A 19,858-nucleotide genomic window follows, 5' to 3' on the forward strand; every position below is an offset into this window, starting at 1 on the left:
CCAAAATTTCCCTTCACATGACAAGGATTGAAAAGGATTTGCCAGTAGATTGTTGACTTGATCATGACTGCTAGCTTGCTAGCTAAGATTTTGAAAGTAGGATGTTGACATGATCAGTCCAATCAAAGATACTGTAGATATAACGTGACTTGACCTCAATTTTATCTGTGGCCAATGACCTTAAGCCTTCTTGGATGGGCACTTCTAATGTAAATCTATGGCAGCACCCAAGGGGCTTGAATTTTCGATCTCTCTCCAGTAGATTTTGCGGTGAGGTACAGTAGTGTTCCCATGAGTGACAGATCACTGAGCAAATATGCGGCTTTATTAACTCAATGATTATTATTATTATTTTTTAAAACATTGTTTGCAAACTGATATGTGACACGTATTAATGCCAAAATAACATCCAATGTTTTCCTGAATGGGTTGTAGGGATGAATATGAATAGTGATAACACACAGAAAGCTACCATTGCTGCAATGATAGAACACATTTTACACTCCAGGGACATAGACCTTAAAAAAAAAAAAATCACTTAAAGTCACTGGGACATTTTCACCCCAAGTGAGCCCGACCAACCCCCGGTCTCATTGATTATAAAGCCTACAGATTAATTCAGGTATTTTATTTATCAATGTGTGTGTGTCTGTCTGACTGTGCAGGTGTGTACATTTCAATGTGTGTTTGTGAGTGTGTGTGAGGACAAGTGCATAAGTTTGTGTGTGTGGGTTTGCAATTGGTGTAGGGTGGTATGTGCATTAACATTAGTGAAGTAACACATAAAACATTGGTTTAGGTGTTATTACATGATCGGTTGAAGTTATTACGTTATTCATTAAAAAAGTTGTTACTCACCTGACTGATAACGTAACTTATTACATTAAATGGAAAAATGTATAACAATTCAACATTTTATCACATTAACTTAATAAATATTACATTTCCCGGTTTTATTACATTATAAATCTAAAAGTTATTACATTAACCACTGTTACAAAGACACAGCATACCTCTTCTTGCCTTGACCTCATGGATATTATTTTCCAATGTATCATTGATTAGTTTTAGAACCACACACACACACGTTGACTATGACCTCTTCTATGATAACATTTATCAATTTAAATCCCAATATGTGATATTACATAGACACAGGGGAGACCTGATCCTAGATCAGAGCTGCATATTATGTTCCAGAGACGTTACCATGGTGATCAGACTAAGTCAACTGTTTAAGAATGGGAGATGGATATGACTGTTCACTAGATGTTTTCTATTGATCCTTTATTTAGGGATCTGGAACCGGTGCCGGATAGGTGGGAGATGAAATACGGCACATTTCTGCTTTCTGGTGTTTTTTCATTGGCCCTAAATGAGCAAAGCTCTTCCCACATAGACAGACATACGGTTTCTCTCCAGTGTGTGTTCGCTGGTGTGTATTTAGGGTCCCTGAAAGACTGAAACTCTTCCCACATTGATCACAGCTAAAAGGTTTTTCTCCAGTGTGTGTTCGCTGGTGTCTATTCAGGTGTTCTGATAGAGCAAAGCTCTTCCCACACTGATCACAGCTATAAGGCTTCTCTCCAGTGTGTGTTCGCTGGTGTCTATTCAGGTGTCCTGATAGAGCAAAGCTCTTCCCACATAGACAGACATAAGTTCTCTCTCCAGTGTGTGTTACCTGGTGTGCAGTCAGCTCTCCTGACCGAGCAAAGCTCTTTCCACACTGATCACAGCTATAAGGCTTCTCTCCAGTGTGTACACGCTGGTGTATGGTTAGAGCTCCTGAGTTAGCAAAGCTTTTACCACAAACAAGGCAGGGATAAGGCTTCTCCCCTGTATGAATTCTCAGATGAGATTTGAAGGTGTTAGAAGCAGCAAAACTCTTCCCACACTGTGAGCATCTGTAAGGTTTCTCTCCTGTGTGAATTTTCAGATGAGATTTGAAGGTGTTAGATGAAGCAAAACTCTTCCCACATTGAGAGCAGCAGTACAGTTTCTCTCTGGTGTGAATACGCTGGTGAATTATGAAGGACCTCCGTGTAATGAAGCTCTTCCCACAGTCAGCGCAGCAGTGGTGAGGTTTCTTCCCTGTACGTCTCTGCTGGTGTTTCATGAGGTGATCTGATTGGGAGATACTCTTCTCTGCCTCGTCAGCAACATGTTGTTGTTGAGACTCCCCAGATGATAAGTCCCTCCCACTGAGAGAGCAACGGTTAAGGGTGTCCCCTGCGAAACAAAGACATTGAATGATTAGGTTTTCGAAATATCACCGTCAATACTGGCCAGTTTATTAGGTACACTACCCCGTTCATGTAAATAGATCGCTCCTACAGACAGTGAGTCACGTGGCTGTGGCCTGCTATATAAAGCGGGCAGAGGCATTCAGTTACTGTTTGATTGAACATTAGAATGGGCAAAACAAGTGACCCAAGCGACTGAGCGTGGTATGATTGTCCGTGCCAGGTGCGCCGGATCCAGTATCTCTGAAATGGTCGCCCTCCTGGACTATTCACGCACGACGGTGTCTAGGGTTTACAGAGAATGGTGCGACAAACAAAAAACATCCAGTCAGTGGCAGTCCTGTGGGTGAAAACAGCTTGTTGACGAGAGAGGATGAACGAGAATTGCAAGAATCGTGCAAGCTAACAAGCGGGACACAAACACAAATAACGGCGCAGTACAATACAACCGTGGTGAACAGAGCGGCATCTTGGAACGCACAACTCGTCGATCCTCGTCAATGATGGGCTATTGCAGCAGACGACCACACCGGGATACGCTCCTTTCAACTAAAAACGTTAGGTGTCTTGATACCAATTGAGCAACGATTTAACGCCACAGTGTATCTGAGCATTATTGCTGACAAAACCCAATAGAGTATATTTTAGATGAGATGGAACGGCTGTTGGCAGCATGAATGTGCCGCCGTCCAATCTGCAGTAACTGCGTGATTCCATCGCATCAGCATGGACCAACATCCCTGTGGAACTTTTCCGACACCTTGTAGAATCCATGCCCCGAAGAATTCAGGCTGTTACAGAGATAAAAAGGGGCCCGATCCGGTACTAGATGGGTGTACCTAATAAACTGACAACTGAGTCTATATTGTTTATCAATCAATTAACAGAAGTTGCAGAAGCAGATTGTAGTCTAATCCACACACACCATTGTTCTTACTTGATGAAATCAACTCTCCCTCCTCGTGTCCTTCTCTCATAGTTCCACTCTGCCCTTGTGTTTTCCTGCAGTCGACCAGCCACACAGACACCCTCTTCAGACCCAGCAGTAAGGCTCTACCAGGAGAGTTGTGACCAGGGGACTCCAGCAGTGTGGAGGCGGAGGGGCTAGCGCTGTCCTGGTGACCACAGGAAGTATTGTACATAGAATATTATTAGACCAAATATTTGATTACTTTAGTCTAAATCTCTGATTAATTGGTGCATCCTTAAAATATCTCCTTTCTCCTGAAGTGTGCAATCGTTCACTACTTTCCACCCTGAGTTAATCTTGGTTAACCCAGAACTAAAGTCTCACGTAATTGGTCAGCCGCTCGATTAACTTCTGGGTTCATACATTGAGAGATTAAGAGATTCTAGAACAAGGAGCAGAACTGGAATGAGGAGCTCCTCCCCCTCTTGATATGGCCCAAATGTGTCCTCCCCTTCCAAAATATGAAAGATGCTAACACCTGCTAAATCGTGATTTGTTCAAATAACCAGTGAGGAAAAACCTAAACTGCTAAACTACTGCTGCTCATTATCCCACCATTGGATCATGTTGAGAGAAATGTCAGTCTTCTAGTTTCAGTATCCGTATACACTACATGAATAGAAGAAACCATCTGATATAGGGGTATTGTGGCATGTAGCAGAAGCCTACAGTAAAAAGGTATTGGTGTAGCCTGGTGCAATTTCTGCCCCATGCAACATTACTCAAGATCCACTTTTCTATGTGACTTGTTACTGTAACAGCATCATCATCTAAAATCAGCTCACAGTATAACAATATTCAGATAATGAGTGGAATAAACTGTAATTTACCACCCAAGTATTTCAGCAGTGCATTGTACACTACACCATCATTTCAAATGGTAGCACAGTGTCCCACTTTGCCCTACTGTATAGAAGCACACTGGCTGAAGAAGGATAATGTAGTTTTTACAGCCATATCCATAAATTATTTGGTTTTACCTTCCAACCAAAATCAATGAATGTCAATTCATACAGTTTTCAAACTGTACATAAACTAGACAGTTTTTAGCAGTTTGATGAAATGGTAGTTAAATGTATTGTTAACAAATATTTAAGTAATCAATTGAAAATGGCCTAAGAGTTTTGAAACCGATTTTTGTGCTTAGAGTTGTGAAAACTTACCACATACTTGTGAAAATCGCAACTAACAGAAAAGTCATGTGCTAGTGGGAGTATCCATCATATGTTTTATACCAGTCATTTCCTTTAAAATCAGTGAAGAGAAAGTGCACATTTTGGGAGGAAGGAAAGATAATGAGGTATTCGTTAACATAGTATCTAGGCAGAAGTGGAGCTAGTGTGAGGGCCATGTGGGCGACTAAAATAATAATAATACATGTAAGCCTACCAACAAACAAACACATTATGTAACACTATAAAATATTATGTAACACTATAAAACATTATATGTAACACTATAGAACATTATGTAACACTATAAAACATTATGTAACACTATAAAACATTATGTAACACTATAAAACATTATGTAACACTACAGAACATTATGTAACACTACAGAACATTATATAACACTACAGAACATTATGTAACACTACAGAACATTATGTAACACTATAGAACATTATGTAACCCTACAGAACATTATGTAACACTATAGAACATTGTAACACTATAGAACATTAATGTAATACTATAAAATATTAATGTAACACTATAAAATATGATGTAACACTAAAACATTATGTAACACTATCAAATATTATGTAACACTATGAAACATGGCAAAATGGACAAAATACTTTTTTTAAATCCTGGAATTGGTCTGGGCTGTTGTCGCTTGTTTTATAAAGCAATGTACCCTACGACTGTCTGTCACGATGCCTCCTTGAGGGCCCCCCTGGGACTGGTGGCTGCACTGCTGGTTGGGGTAGGACCAGGCTATTTATTTAGTAAATTATTTATTAAGTTGAATAGTTTAAATTAAGTTAACACAATCCCCTAGACTTGAGGTAGGCCTATAGTAGATGAATCCAACAATGACGCATATTGTCTACATTCTAAACAATCTAATAATTCCTGCCTAAAAATTTAAGAAACAAAAACGCATTCAAAAAAACAGAATAGCATATTGAGTTTTAAAGGTAGACTCAGCAATATGACGTAGGCTAGATGCACAAAGTAAACAGCATAGTGGGTCAATTTCCGCAATAACCAAGGAAGTTGAAGCGCAGGCTAAACATCTCCAATGTTTTGGTCCCATGGCTATCATCCTGGAACAGCGTGAAGCGTACCCTTGCACATGTGCAGAGACTGTGTGTGACTGTGTCAGAGCGAAGTCTTGCATCTCGCTCATTGCAATATCTGTGGTGCTGCTTGTGGCATCATTTCACTGAGTCTACCTTTAATGTAGCATATTTTTACAGTGTGTATGCAATTTAGTAGACACTTATATTCCTGTGCCCTAATCATAGTGAAGACATCTATTTTATAGTAAGAATTAAAAACAAAAAAACTGTTATAAGTGAGAAGTAGGCATTGGTCTGAAGCTTCAAAAGGAAATGCCACTATTGTACTTCAAACAATGTTTATTCAGGTTGCTTAGGATTCAAACCTTCTCAAAAAGCCCAATTCAGACTCTTAGAGGAGGTGCTCCCACAAAGTGATTTGTACCGGATACAATGATTCTTCACACACACACCACACTAATCCCATTCCACTATTTAAAAAATATATATACACTGAGCAAAAAATAAAACGCAATATGCAACAATTTCAAAGATTGTAGTTCATATGAGAAAATCAGTCAATTGAAATAACTTCATTAGGCCCTAATCTATGGATTTCACATGACTGGGAATACATATATGCATATGTTGGTTACAGCTACCTTAAAATAATTAGCTTCACAATGTGCCTCAAGATCTCGTTGCGGTATTTTTGTGCATTCAAATTGCTAATCAATAAAATGCAGTGGTGTTTGTTGTCCGTAGCTTAGGCCTGCCCATACCATAACCCCACCATGGAGCACTGTTGACATCAGCAAACTGCTCGCCCACACGATACCATACACAGGGTCTGAGATTGTGAGACCTGGTTGGACGTACTGCCAAATTCTCTAAATCGACATTGGAGGCGGCATATTGTAGAGAAATGAACAATCAATTCTCTGCCAACAGCTCTGGTGGACATTCTTGCAGTCAGCATGCCAATTGCACGCTCCCTCAAAACTTGGAGAAATATGTGGCATTGTGTTGTGTGACAGAACTGCACATAGGGCCGTGGGGGCGACTGTTCCAAAAAATTAATATAATAATAATAATACATGTAAGCCTACCAAAAAACTAATAAATCATTATGTAACACTACAGAACATTATGTAACACTATAAAACATTATGTAACACTACAGAACATTATGTAACACTATAAAACATTGTGACACTACAGAACATTATATAACACTATAAAACATCTTTTAAAAAGATGCACTATGCAGAAATTGCTCCACCATTTCCTGGTTGCTAAATTGTTTCTAGTTCGCCTAATTTCAGTTTGTGACAAAACAAGCAAGTATAGTGTAGATAATCATTGTAGCATCTAAACCGCTGTGAAATATATTTTCCATAACCCAAACTATTGGATTTTCAGGTGTTTGAAGCTGGTGAACAAAACCGAAAGTAAAATAATCTAAATCTGTTCATCACACATAATATACAATGGATCATTTGTTCATTTCATCACACAGACGAGTCCTTCATGCTTTGAAATGCAATAAAGCATTTATGTTTTAAAATAAAGTAACAAAAAGGGCGCTTTGAATAATTTGCCTAAGCAATAAAACAACCGCAATTCACTAACTGTTTTTAGTCTTCGCTGTAATAAAGGCTTTATATATTTTTTATTTAGAATATACACTTATCATTTATTTAGTGTTGTTAAACCAGCTCCAAATGGTGATAAAGAATTATACATCTAACAGCACCTGTTTGGCACATATAATACTCACTCAGCGTGCTTGCTGCTTTTTCAGGATCTGCAGTAGTTTCCACAACTACAGTGGTGTGAAAAAGTGTTTGCCCCCTTCCTGATTTTTTTATGTTTGCATGTTTGTCACACTTAAATGTTTCAGATCATCAAACAAATTTAAATATTAGTCAAAGATCACACAAGTAAACACAAAATGCAGTTTTGAAATGAAGGTTGTTATTATTATTAAGGGAAAACAAAATCCAAACCTACATGGTCCTGTGTGAAAAGGTGTTTGCCCCCCCTGTTATAACACAACTCAACTGTGGTTTATCACACCTGAGTTCAATTCCTCTAGCCACACCCAGGCCTGATTACTGTCACACCTGTTCTCAATCAAGGAATCACTTAAATAGGACCTGCCTGACAAAGTGAAGTAGACCAAAAGATCCTCAAAAGCTAGACATCATGCCGAGATCCAAAGAAATTCAGGAACAAATGAGAAAGAAAGTAATTGAGATCCATCAGTCTGGAAAAGGTTATAAAGCCATTTCTAAAGCTTTGGGACTCCAGCGAACCACAGCGAGAGCCATTATCCACAAATGGCGAAAACATGAAACAGTGGTGAACCTTCCCAGGAGTGGCCGGGCGACCAAAATTACCCTAAGAGCGCAGCGACGACTCATCCAAGAGGTCACAAGACCCCACAACAACATCCAAAGAGCTGCAGGCCTCACTTTCCTCAGTTAAGGTCAGTGTTCATGACTCCACCATAAGAAAGAGACTGGGCAAAAAGAGTTCCAAGACAAAAACCACTGCTGAGCAAAAATAACATTAAGGCTCGTCTCATTTTTGCCAGAAAACATCTTGATGATCCCCAAGACCTTTGGGAAAATACTCTGTGGACTGACGAGACAAAAGTAGAAATTTTTGGAAGGTGTGTGTCCCATTACATCTGCCGTAAAAGTAACACCGCATTTCAGAAAAAGAACATCATACCAACAGTAAAATATGGTGGTGTTAGTGTGATGGTCTGGGCCTGTTTTGCTGCTTCAGGACCTGGAAGACTTGCTGTGATAAATGGAACCATGAATTCTGCTTTCTACCAAAAAATCCTGAAGGAGAATGTCCGGCCATCTGTTCGTGACCTCAAGTTGAAGCGAACTTGGGTTCTGCAGCAGGACAATGATCCAAAACACAAGTCCACCTCTGAATGGCTGAAGAAAAACAAAATGAAGACTTTGGAGTGGCCTAGTCAAAGTCCTGAATTTAATCCTATTGAGATGCTGTGGCATGACCTTAAAAAGGCAGTTCATGCTCAAACCCTCCAATGTGGCTCAATTACAACAATTCTGCAAAGATGAGTGGGCCATAATTCCTCCACAGCGCTGTAAAAGACTCATTGCAAGTTATCGCAAACGCTTGATTGCAGTTGTTGCTGCTAAGGGTGGCCCAACCAGTTATTAGGTTGTAGGGGGCAATCCATTTTTCACACAGGGCCATGTGGGTTTGGATTTTGTTTTCCCTTAATAATAACAACCTTCATTTCAAAACTGCATTTTGTGTTTACATGTGTTATCTTTGACTAATATTAAAATGTGTTTGATGATCTGAAACGTTTAAGTGTGTCAAACATGCAAACAAATAAGAAATCAGGAAGGGGGCAAACACTTTTTCACACCACTGTAAGTCAAATATCTTCCACACATCTGACTTCCCCTTTCTCTCCTGAGCAACCAGTTTTCCCCATTTTCAGATTCAGTTTTTCATGTCCTCCGGATCCATTTTTCTGTGTTACTGAGTTCTGAGTTTTATAACCAATTTATTGATGTGATTATGATAGGCTATAGGTCAGGCCCTACTGGTCACGTGCATTCAATGCATACCTGCTTCACGTAAAGAGAGCAAGGGTTGAGGCTGAGGGAATAGGGAATGTTTTTGCTAAACTAAATGAGGGATTTTGGTAACAACTTTTCAGTCAGAGAAACAGGCAAGGAATGAAATGTGCTGTGGTGTCCGTCCGCTGCAGCAGGGAGGAGAGAGATTACCAACGTTCGCCAGACATCTGACGCCCTTGAGTCATTTGTGTGTCTTAATATCATCGAACAGTGTGCTTAAAGCATCAGACAAACTCAGTGCATATAGTTCATGTATCTTTATATGGAAAAATACACGTTTTGACATTTCAACCAATTGATTGGTCGAAAGAACAGACCCATATATTTTTTTTTGTCAGAGACAGCCGTAAGTACAATAGACCAACATAGCTCCTGTAGTAGGTCAAATCTGTGTGCTGGAAAACCTTGGTAGAGCATGGGTGGAGTAGGGATTGTGGTGCTCATGGGAATGTCCTTTTTCAGATTCAGACCAATGCCTACTTTTCACTTAAAACAGTTTTACTATAAAATAGATTTCTTGACACTGATAAGGGCACAGGAATATGTGTCTACTAAATTGCATAGCGAATGTAAAATATGCTACATTAAAGGCAGACTCGGCTAAATGACGCTACAAGTAGCACCGCAGATATTGCAATGAGCGAGATGCAAGACTTCGCTCTCACTCAGCCACACACAGTATCTGCACATATGAAAGGGTACGCTTCACGCTGTTCCAGGATGCTAGCCATGGGACCAAAACAGTGGAGAAGTTTAGCCTCACGCTTCAACGTTCTTTGTTATTGCGGAAATTAACCCACTATGCTGTTTACTTTGTGCATCTAGCCTACGTCATATTGCTGAGTCTATATTTTAAAAAATATTTTACTTAGTATGTGAAGACCCTGGTCCTTCCCCAACCAGCAGTGCAGCCACCAGTCCCAGGGGGGCCCTCAAGGAGGTATCGTGACAGACAGTTTTAGGGTACATTGCTTTATCAAATAAGCAACAACCGCCTAGACCAATTCCAGGGTTGAATTTAATCATCTCAATTTTGCCGTATTTTAAAGTGTTAAATAATGTTATGGTGTTAAATAATGTTTTATAGTGTTCAATAATGGTAGGCCTACATCAAAGTTTTTTTTTTTTTCTGCAGGAACAGTTGCACCAATGGTCCTCACACTAGCTCCACTTCTGCATAGATACAATGTTAAGGAATCCCTCATTATCTTTCCTTCCTCCCAAAGTGTGCACTTGTTCACTTCCCTTCACTGATTTTAAAGGAAATTACTGGTATAAAACATATGGTGGATAATCCCACTAGCCCATTACTTTTCTGTTAGTTGCGATTTTCACAAGTATGTGGTACATTGGAAGTATGTTTGGGGTTATTCCGACCAAGCTTTAACTTCCTGACTGATGTCTTGAGATGTTGCTTCAATATATCCACATACTTTTCCTTCCTCATGATGCCATCTATTTTGTGAAGTGCACCAGTCCCTCCTGCAGCAAAGCACCCACACAACATAATGCTGCCACCCCCGTGCTTCACGGTTGGGATGGTGTTCTTCGGCTTGCAAGCTACCCCCTTTTTCCTCCAAACATAACGATGGTCATTATGGCCAAACAGTTCTATTTTTGTTTCATCAGACCAGAGGACATTTCTCCAAAAAGTATGATCTTTGTCCCCATGTGCAGTTGCAAACCGTAGTCTGGCTTTTTTATGGCGGTTTTGGAGCAGTGGCATCTTCCTTGCTGAGCGGCCTTTCAGGTTATGTTGATATAGGACTCGTTTTACTGTGAATATAGATACTTTTGTACCTGTTTCCTCCAGCATCTTCACAAGGTCCTATGCTGTTGTTCTGGGATTGATTTGCACTTTTCGCACCAAAGTACGTTCATCTCTAGGAGACAGAGCGCGTCTCCTTCCTGAGCGATATGACGGCTGCGTGGTCCCATGGTGTTTATACTTGCGTACTATTGTTTGTACAGATGAACGTGGTACCTTCAGGCGTTTGGAAATTGCTCCCAAGGATGAACCAGACTTGTGGAAGTCTACCATTTTTTTCTGAGGTCTTGGCTGCTTTTGATTTTCCCATGATGTCAAGCAAAGAGGCACCGAGTTTGGAGGTAGGCTTTGAAATACATCCACAGGTACACCTCCAATTGACTCAAATGGTGTCAATTAGCCTATCAGAAGCTTCTAAAGCCATGACATCATTTTCTGGAATTTTCCAAGCTGTTTAAAGGCACAGTCAACTTACAGTGGGGGAAAAAAAGTATTTAGTCAGCCACCAATTGTGCAAGTTCTCCCACTTAAAAAGATGAGAGAGGCCTGTAATTTTCATCATAGGTACACATCAACTATGACAGACAAATCGAGAGAGAAAAAATCCAGAAAATCACATTGTAGGATTTTTTATGAATTTATTTGCAAATTATGGTGGAAAATAAGTATTTGGTCAATAACAAAAGTTTCTCAATACTTTGTTATATACCCTTTGTTGGCAATGACACAGATCAAACGTTTTCTGTATGTCTTCACAAGGTTTTCACACACTGTTGCTGGTATTTTGGCCCATTCCTCCATGCAGATCTCCTCTAGAGCAGTGATGTTTTGGGGCTGTCGCTGGGCAACACGGACTTTCAACTCCCTCCAAAGATTTTCTATGGGGTTGAGATCTGGAGACTGGCTAGGCCACTCCAGGACCTTGAAATGCTTCTTACGAAGCCACTCCTTCGTTGCCCGGGCGGTGTGTTTGGGATCATTGTCATGCTGAAAGACCCAGCCACGTTTCATCTTCAATGCCCTGATGGAAGGAGGTTTTCACTCAAAATCTCATGATACATGGCCCTATTCATTCTTTCCTTTACACGGATCAGTCGTCCTGGTCCCTTTGCAGAAAAACAGCCCCAAAGCATGATGTTTCCACCCCCATGCTTCACAGTAGGTATGGTGTTCTTTGGATGCAACTCAGCATTCTTTGTCCTCCAAACACGACGAGTTGAGTTTTTACCAAAAAGTTATATTTTGGTTTCATCTGACATTCTCCTAATCCTCTTCTGGATCATCCAAATGCACTCTAGCAAACTTCAGACGGGCCTGGACATGTACTGGCTTAAGCAGGGGGACACATCTGGCACTGCAGGATTTGAGTCCCTGGCGGCGTAGTGTGTTACTGATGGTAGGCTTTGTTACTTTGGTCCCAGCTCTCTGCAGGTCATTCACTAGGTCCCCCCGTGTGGTTCTGGGATTTTTGCTCACCGTTCTTGTGATAATTTTGACCCCACGGGGTGAGATCTTGCGTGGAGCCCCAGATCGAGGGAGATTATCAGTGGTCTTGTATGTCTTCCATTTCCTAATAATTGCTCCCACAGTTGATTTCTTCAAACCAAGCTGCTTACCTATTGCAGATTCAGTCTTCCCAGCCTGGTGCAGGTCTACAATTTTGTTTCTGGTGTCCTTTGACAGCTCTTTGGTCTTGGCTATAGTGGAGTTTGGAGTGTGACTGAGGTTGTGGACAGGTGTCCTTTATACTGATAACAAGTTCAAACAGGTGCCATTAATACAGGTAACGAGTGGAGGACAGAGGAGCTTCTTAAAGAAGAAGTTACAGGTCTGTGAGAGCCAGAAATCTTGCTTGTTTGTAGGTGACCAAATACTTATTTTCCACCATAATTTGCAAATAAATTCATTAAAAATCCTACAATTTGATTTTCTGGATTTTTTTCTCTCAATTTGTCTGTCATAGTTGACGTGTACCTATGATAAAAATTACAGGCCTCTCTCATCTTTTTCAGTGGGAGAACTTGCACAATTGGTGGCTGACTAAATACTTTTTTCCCCCACTGTAGTGTATGTAAACTTCTGACCCACTGCAATTGTGATACAGTGAAATAATCGGTCTGTAAACAATTGTTGGAAAAATTACGTGTCATGAACAAAGTAGATTTCCTAACCGACCTGCCAAAACGATAGTTTAAGAAGAAATTTGTGGAGTGTTTGAAAAACTAGTTTAAATGACTCCAATCTAAGTGTATGTAAACTTCCGACTTCAACTGTATATTATACAACATTTCCACATGCAAAGCTAGGTTTTTTTTGAGCAACCAAGTCTGCCATTGGCAGTTCTATTGTAACCTTTAATTTGGCCTCTGCCAAAAGGTCTGCGCCTTAATGGCACAGGTTTTGTGCTTACATAACTCCCCAAATACAGGTGTGCCAAGCTTGTAGTGTCATACCCAAGAAGACTCAAGGCTGTAATCGCTGCAAAAGGTGCTTTAACAAAGTACTGAGTAAAGGGTCAGAATACTTATACAAATAAAGTATCTGTTATTTTTTTTTTTTTTTTTATTTGCAAAAATTTCAGAAAAACTATTTTCGCTTTGTCATTATGGGGTATTGTGTGTAGATTGATGAGGTAAAACATTTATTTGATCCATTTTAGAATAAGGCTGTAACGTAACAAAATGTGGAAAAAGTGAAAGGGTCGGAATACTTTCCAAATTTGATTTAACAAATGTCGGATTGACTAAATTTGTAGCTGCAGCAGATTTTATAATTACTCACTCTCACGTGCACATTTCCGTCCATTAGCAACCAATGATGAGCTACCTTTTTTGTAGCATTTCTGACAATGCTAACATCTTTTCAGCCATATCTCAGAGTTCTACATAAACGGGTCAGCAACAATACAGTTGCTATTAGCTAACATTAGCTTGCTTGTCCAAAGTCCAGCAGCTAGCCTCTGTAGCTAGCTAGCTAACACCAGTCAGCTGAACGCTAGCAAGCTAATGAACGGGCAAAGAAAGGTAGATAGCTATATTTGTTTATGGAAGGTTTGTTATACAAATAACAAAGCCATTAGGTATTTAGAGCCAGACAACAGCTGACCTTGACACAGAAGGTAGCTAACGATAGCTAGTTCACTTCCAAATGCCAGTCCTAAATATTTCCACAAAACATAGCTAGCTAGCTATGTACATCAGTTCAAAACCAACACCAAACTTTGGCCAAATTGTCACGCTGCTACCTCACAATGCATGCAATGCAAGTGGCTTTTGCAACACTACAAAGCTCTATAGTCCAAGCTATGGTAAGAGCTAGCCATATTTCACTGTCGGACACAACTCAAACTGTAGCTGAGAAAACAAATGCACAAGTAAACAGCATGTTGTGCACTGCAGTGAGCAAATGCATGCTTGCATCAGGACAAACTCACCAGTTTCAAACATCCAGAATACATTCTAGTATGCTCCTTCTCCTGTCTTGACATTGTTATCCAAATCTGTTTAGATCAACCGTGCCAAACTAACAACTCTGCCATTAGACAGGCTTGATTGTTTTTACAGCTCTGATCTGGATGGTGGACTAGCCCATGTGTTGGATATTTGTCAACATCTCTGCAGTGCATGCTATTCCAGTGGTGTGGTGCTTGGGGTGGGAGACGGGGCTAATATCCCCCAAACACTGATTTGTATAAATGTATAGGATGCATAACTGCAATGCTTTAGGCTAGAAACAAGCTGTAAAAGGCACAAGAAAGATGTGGCTCTATTGTACATGGGGATATCTTTGTTTAGTTTCTATGGCTGAGTTATATGACCTTCAGGTATACAACCTTTAATTCAATGCCAACCATTTTCCTTTACTTAGCTTTTAATTGATTCATATTTTACAATGCAAGACCGTCACAATCAATTAGCTATTCAGAAAGCTGCAGATAATTACCTTTGACTATCCATGGTCAATTATAAACATACTTCAATAGTTAAAGTTCAATACTGATTTGAGCTATTAGAGGACAACCTTCAAAATATTCTCAATTTAAATCTGACGTCTAGAATTTGAGCTAGGTAGACGCAGAGAATACTCTGAAAACTAAATTGCTAAGGACCCTGTTAGAAATCTGGTTATGGTAATCCGTAACGGCTGGACAGCTCATGACGAGAGGTGGGGAGTGTGTTGTGTATCTCCAATCAAGTTGATTTGTGAGTTTTCATCAACATTGGAGTCATAATGGCTTAGATATGATGGTAGGGAGATTTTAATTTAACAGAAATTCTGAATCGAGATGTCTTTTAGAAATACAGTGGGGAGAACAAGTATTTGATACACTGCCGATTTTGCAGGTTTTCCTACTTACAAAGCATGTAGAGGTCTGTAATTTGTATCATAGGTACACTTCAACTGTGAGAGACGGAATCTAAAACAAAAATCCAGAAAATCACATTGTATGATTTTTAAGTAATTAATTTGCATTTTATTGCATGACATAAGTATTTGATCACCTACCAACCAGTAAGAATTCCGGCTCTCACAGACCTGTTAGTTTTTCTTTAAGAAGCCCTCCTGTTCTCCACTCATTACCTGTATTAACTGCACCTGTTTGAACTCGTTAAAGACACCTGTCCACACACTCAAACAGACTCCAACCTCTCCACAATTGGCAAGACCAGAGAGCTGTGTAAGGACATCAGGAATAAAATTGTAGACCTGCACAAGGCTGGGATGGGCTACAGGACAATAGGCAAGCAGCTTGGTGAGAAGGCAACAACTGTTGGCGCAATTATTAGAAAATGGAAGAAGTTCAAGATGACGGTCAATCACCCTCGGTCTGGGGCTCCATGCAAGATCTCACCTTGTGGGGCATCAATGATCATGAGGAAGGTGAGGGATCAGCCCAGAACTACACGGCAGGACCTGGTCAATGACCTGAAGAGAGCTGGGACCACAGTCTCAAAGAAAACCATTAGTAACACACTACGCCGTCATGGATTAAAATCCTGCAGCGCACGCAAGGTCCCCCTGCTCAAGCCAGCGCATGTCCAGGCCCGTCTGAAGTTTGCCAATGACCATCTGGATGATCCAGAGGAGGAATGGGGAGAAGGTAATGTGGTCTGAAGAGACAAAAATAGAGCATTTTGGTCTAAACTCCACTCGCCGTGTTTGGAGGAAGAAGAAGGATGAGTACAACCCCAAGAACACCATCCCAACCGTGAAGCATGGAGGTGGAAACATCATTCTTTGGGGATGCTTTTCTGCAAAGGGGACAGGACGACTGCACCGTATTGAGGGGAGGATGGATGGGGCCATGTATCGCGAGATCTTGGCCAACAACCTCCTTCCCTCAGTAAAAGCATTGAAGATGGGTCATGGCTGGATCTTCCAGCATGACAACGACCCGAAACACACAGCCAGGGCAACTAAGGAGTGGCTCTGTAAGAAGCATCTCAAGGTCCTGGAGTGGCCTAGCCAGTCTCCAGACCTGAACCCAATAGAAAATCTTTGGAGGGAGTTGAAAGTCCGTATTGCCCAGTGACAGCCCCGAAACCTGAAGGATCTGGAGAAGGTCTGTATGGAGGAGTGGGCCAAAATGCCTGCTGCAGTGTGTGCAAACCTGGTCAAGACCTACAGGAAACGTATGATCTCTGTAATTGCAAACAAAGGTTTCTGTACCAAATATTAAGTTCTGCTTTTCTGATGTATCAAATACTTAGGTCATGCAATAAAATGCAAATTAATTACTTAAAAATCAAACAATGTGATTTTCTGGATTTTTGTTTTAGATTCCGTCTCTCACAGTTGAAGTGTACCTATGATAAAAAATTACAGACCTCTACATGCTTTGTAAGTAGGAAAACCTGCAAAATCGGCAGTGTATCAAATACTTGTTCTCCCCACTGTATCTGATATTGGGATAACTCAGAATATCACACATGGACATTTCCTATGGTCGGATATGGAGTCATTCATTATCCTGAGATATGTGACACCCTATTTTCTCTCTTCATGTTGACAAATACTGACTGTATACATTGCATGTGTTTCTCAGCACATTCAAGACATGAAGCTTCTCTTGGTTGAGGTCCATATATGGATCTTGATATGCTGACAATAAGGAGGATTTCTGAAACATTTCTGAGTTTTCAGCAAAGGCTCAATAATTAGACAAATATGAAATCCATATTTTTTATTTTATGCACAAATCATTTTTGGATTCCCTCCAGATATCATACATGGTATGAACGGATATTGACTCATTATATATACTGAGATAGGCCTATGTGGACACCTTACTTTCTCAATATGGTGACACATACTGACAGTTGGACTACATAGTATATTTTCTCAGCACATACAATGCATATTCTCTTGACTGAGGTCCACATCAGGATTTCTGATGCTTATTTGAGCTGACAAATATTAACTCCATATCATTTCAAACTATCATTGTTGTATCCCCTATCCATAAAGGCGCGCACAAACACAAGATAAAAGCACTAACTGGTAGCCCAGCAACAAGAATCACGTATTTTCAACTGTGATATGTTTTATTTGGGCGCCACAAATGAGTGTGTAAACGGTGTGGTCGAACTGACATCTGGAGAAATAAAGTGAGAAGGTGTTCAGAAAATACCTCAAAGAGGTTAACAGGTGTCTTCAAAGCCTCTCAATGGCCAATACATAGCATCAGCAATCCAGGGTTTATATACATCATTGGTGTAGCTTATGCCTAATTATTTGACTTTACCTAATGTTTGCGTATTGCTTGTATCATCAATATGTGTGCGATAGGCTACTTGGATGAAATTACCACCATGGTTTATTTTGTCTAACTGTTCTAATCAAACGCATGGATATGTAAGATCAAAGATGATGGAAACTACACCTAGACATTTTATACACCACAGTAAGCATACTGCTCATAAAAGTCAACCAAACGTACCCGATGCATCGTGGAAGCTACTGTATTCTTTCTTCGTTTCTTCAAATGAATAAAATCTAGACCACACCTTTTTAAATATCAAAACTCGATTTAAGTTGTGACAAATAAACGTCTCATGTAGACTAATCTAACACCAGAAAATATCATACAAAAGCCTGTGGAATTTTATTTGGTTTGAAAACACGATGGCGGATGGTAACAAAGAACTTCCTGTTGATGCTTTTCGGCTTCTTCTGTGGTGTTTAAGAGGTGCTGCCACCTACAGTACATAGTCTTCAGCACTTCTCTTCAAGCGGGTGAGGCGGTTTAGAGAGTCATTCATTTCTAGAAATAAATGGTTTGTATTGTCATATATATATATATATATACTATAATTAAAATATTAGATCAAATAAACCTCACGTAGCAAATAAGCCATTCGTCTTTTTTGGATGACCAAATTCTACACTCATTGACCTCCATACAAAAACGAATTGCTTGGTGTGGAAAAAACAAACAAACGCCACCTGCTGGAGGGAGACAGATTATCCCTCGAGGTGGGCCTTTCTCTTTGCCCGTTCCTCTCTGACAACGTTCTCTTAGAGTCCAGATATTGTTATTGGCTGAGGCCCAGTAAGAATAACCTCCTAAATAACAGACTGATTACCGATACGCTATCTGTGCAGTGAACCAGTAAAGCCCGATTTATGTTCAATCCGACCACTGCAGTGGCCATACACAGTGGCGATTTTAGCATGTAAATCTTGGTGGGGCAAACCCCAAAACATTTTTGGAGGATGCATGCCAGAAAAGCAACAACACAACACTAAACAATACATTATTTGCACTATAACATTGACAAACGGTGCCCACAAACTATTAGGGCCTACATAAAGCTGTCCCAACAGCAGAGCTTTCTTTTCAGCACCGTGGAGTGAATCCTTACCACGGCTATGCCCGGCTATCAACGGAGCCTTGTCTGGCAGCGAAAAAGTTCATTCAGACTCATTTACTGCCTTTAAAAAAAACAGCTGATATGGCTGACTTACTTAAACAAATGTGGTTTCCACTGACAATTGAGATGGACAAACTATGGCATAAGGGAATGAAAAGCGGATGAGAGGCAATCCGTAATTTCGATTAAGACAATGAGCAACGTAGTAGTAGTCAATATAACTATTTGTTCAGCACTTTTGAAATGTACAGCGACAGAATTCAGAACATGGGCCGTTCTTACAGTATTCTCCCTGTACACCAAGTCAGACCTTAGGATAAATAACAGGGGTATATAAGCAGACAATGAAAGCTCTTACAATATTCGATGATGACATTTCTCTAAAACAGGCTATAGGCTGCATGTACACCACCAAGTCAGAACAGTAGGCTAAGTTATGAGGGTGAAAGGGACAAATTATTAGGGAGAGGCACATGGGCTACTAACAGCTTACTACACAACATACACTTAGTATTACTTTCTTAGCTACAGTATACATATCTCCCTGACATATTACATCATTTATACAGCAGCATACAATACATTTTTGGACTCACCTTGTTGTGCTGTGCTCACTTGAACAGGAAGGTGGCGCGGCGGTGCTTCTTGTGGGCAGATTTGGTCATCAAACTTTGTCCTCAAAGTCTGGCATTCTCTGGATTTATGGTGCTTTCAAGACATCTGAAAACTTGGAAAGGTCGAATCATGACGTCAGTGATCTTCAGGTCGGAGCTATAGAAAGAGGCCCGAGTTCCCAACTTGGAATTCCAAGTTGGATGACCATTCAATCTTATTTTCCTAGTTGGAGCTCGTTCCCAGTTGTTTTGAACTCACTGAAGTCTAAAATTGACCAGTTCCGTATTTCCAGTTGTTTGAACGCGGCAGAAGTCGTGCTGGATTGACAGCATGGTCAATATATTTCTGGCCCATGATGTTATAGGTGAATGTTTATCCTTTTAAGCTTGGAAAAGAGCCTCTTAAACCCAGACTTGGACCACACACCCTCTCCACTGAATAGCAGGTTAGTGATTGCTTTTCAAAGATTGCAGTTAGCCACTGATTCCTTCCAAACCACTCATTGTTGAAGTTGCGATTT

The 19,858-nt window shown here is 40.3% G+C and overlaps 1 protein-coding gene across 2 annotated transcripts; it reads right to left on the minus strand.

Annotated features, from left to right (window-relative positions):
- Positions 1–380: 380 nt before the first annotated feature.
- LOC123482623 (zinc finger protein 239-like) lies at positions 381–17,975 on the minus strand. 2 transcript variants are annotated; one of them, XM_045210983.1, is made up of 3 exons: positions 17,790–17,975; positions 3,181–3,358; positions 381–2,229 (listed from the first exon to the last, which is right to left on the minus strand). In XM_045210983.1, exons 1-3 carry the CDS (start codon positions 17,796–17,798, stop codon positions 1,292–1,294), a joined length of 1,125 nt encoding a protein of 374 aa, XP_045066918.1. In that variant the 5' UTR covers positions 17,799–17,975; the 3' UTR covers positions 381–1,291. The 2 variants fall into 2 exon arrangements, with proteins under 2 accessions (XP_045066918.1, XP_045066917.1); XM_045210982.1 differs by having other exon boundaries at positions 3,169–3,358.
- Between the last annotated feature and the right edge of the window lie 1,883 nt (positions 17,976–19,858).

Source organism: Coregonus clupeaformis, chromosome 35 (genome assembly GCF_020615455.1).
Source record: "Coregonus clupeaformis isolate EN_2021a chromosome 35, ASM2061545v1, whole genome shotgun sequence".
Taxonomy (NCBI): Eukaryota; Metazoa; Chordata; class Actinopteri; order Salmoniformes; family Salmonidae; genus Coregonus; species Coregonus clupeaformis.

Bases quoted from the DNA above. Each gene is read 5' to 3' on its own strand.
- LOC123482623 (XM_045210982.1), bottom strand. The intron at 2,230-3,168 runs GTGTGTGTGGAT...TTTGTTTCGCAG, and splicing joins TTCATCAAGTAAGAACAATG to GGGACACCCTTAACCGTTGC.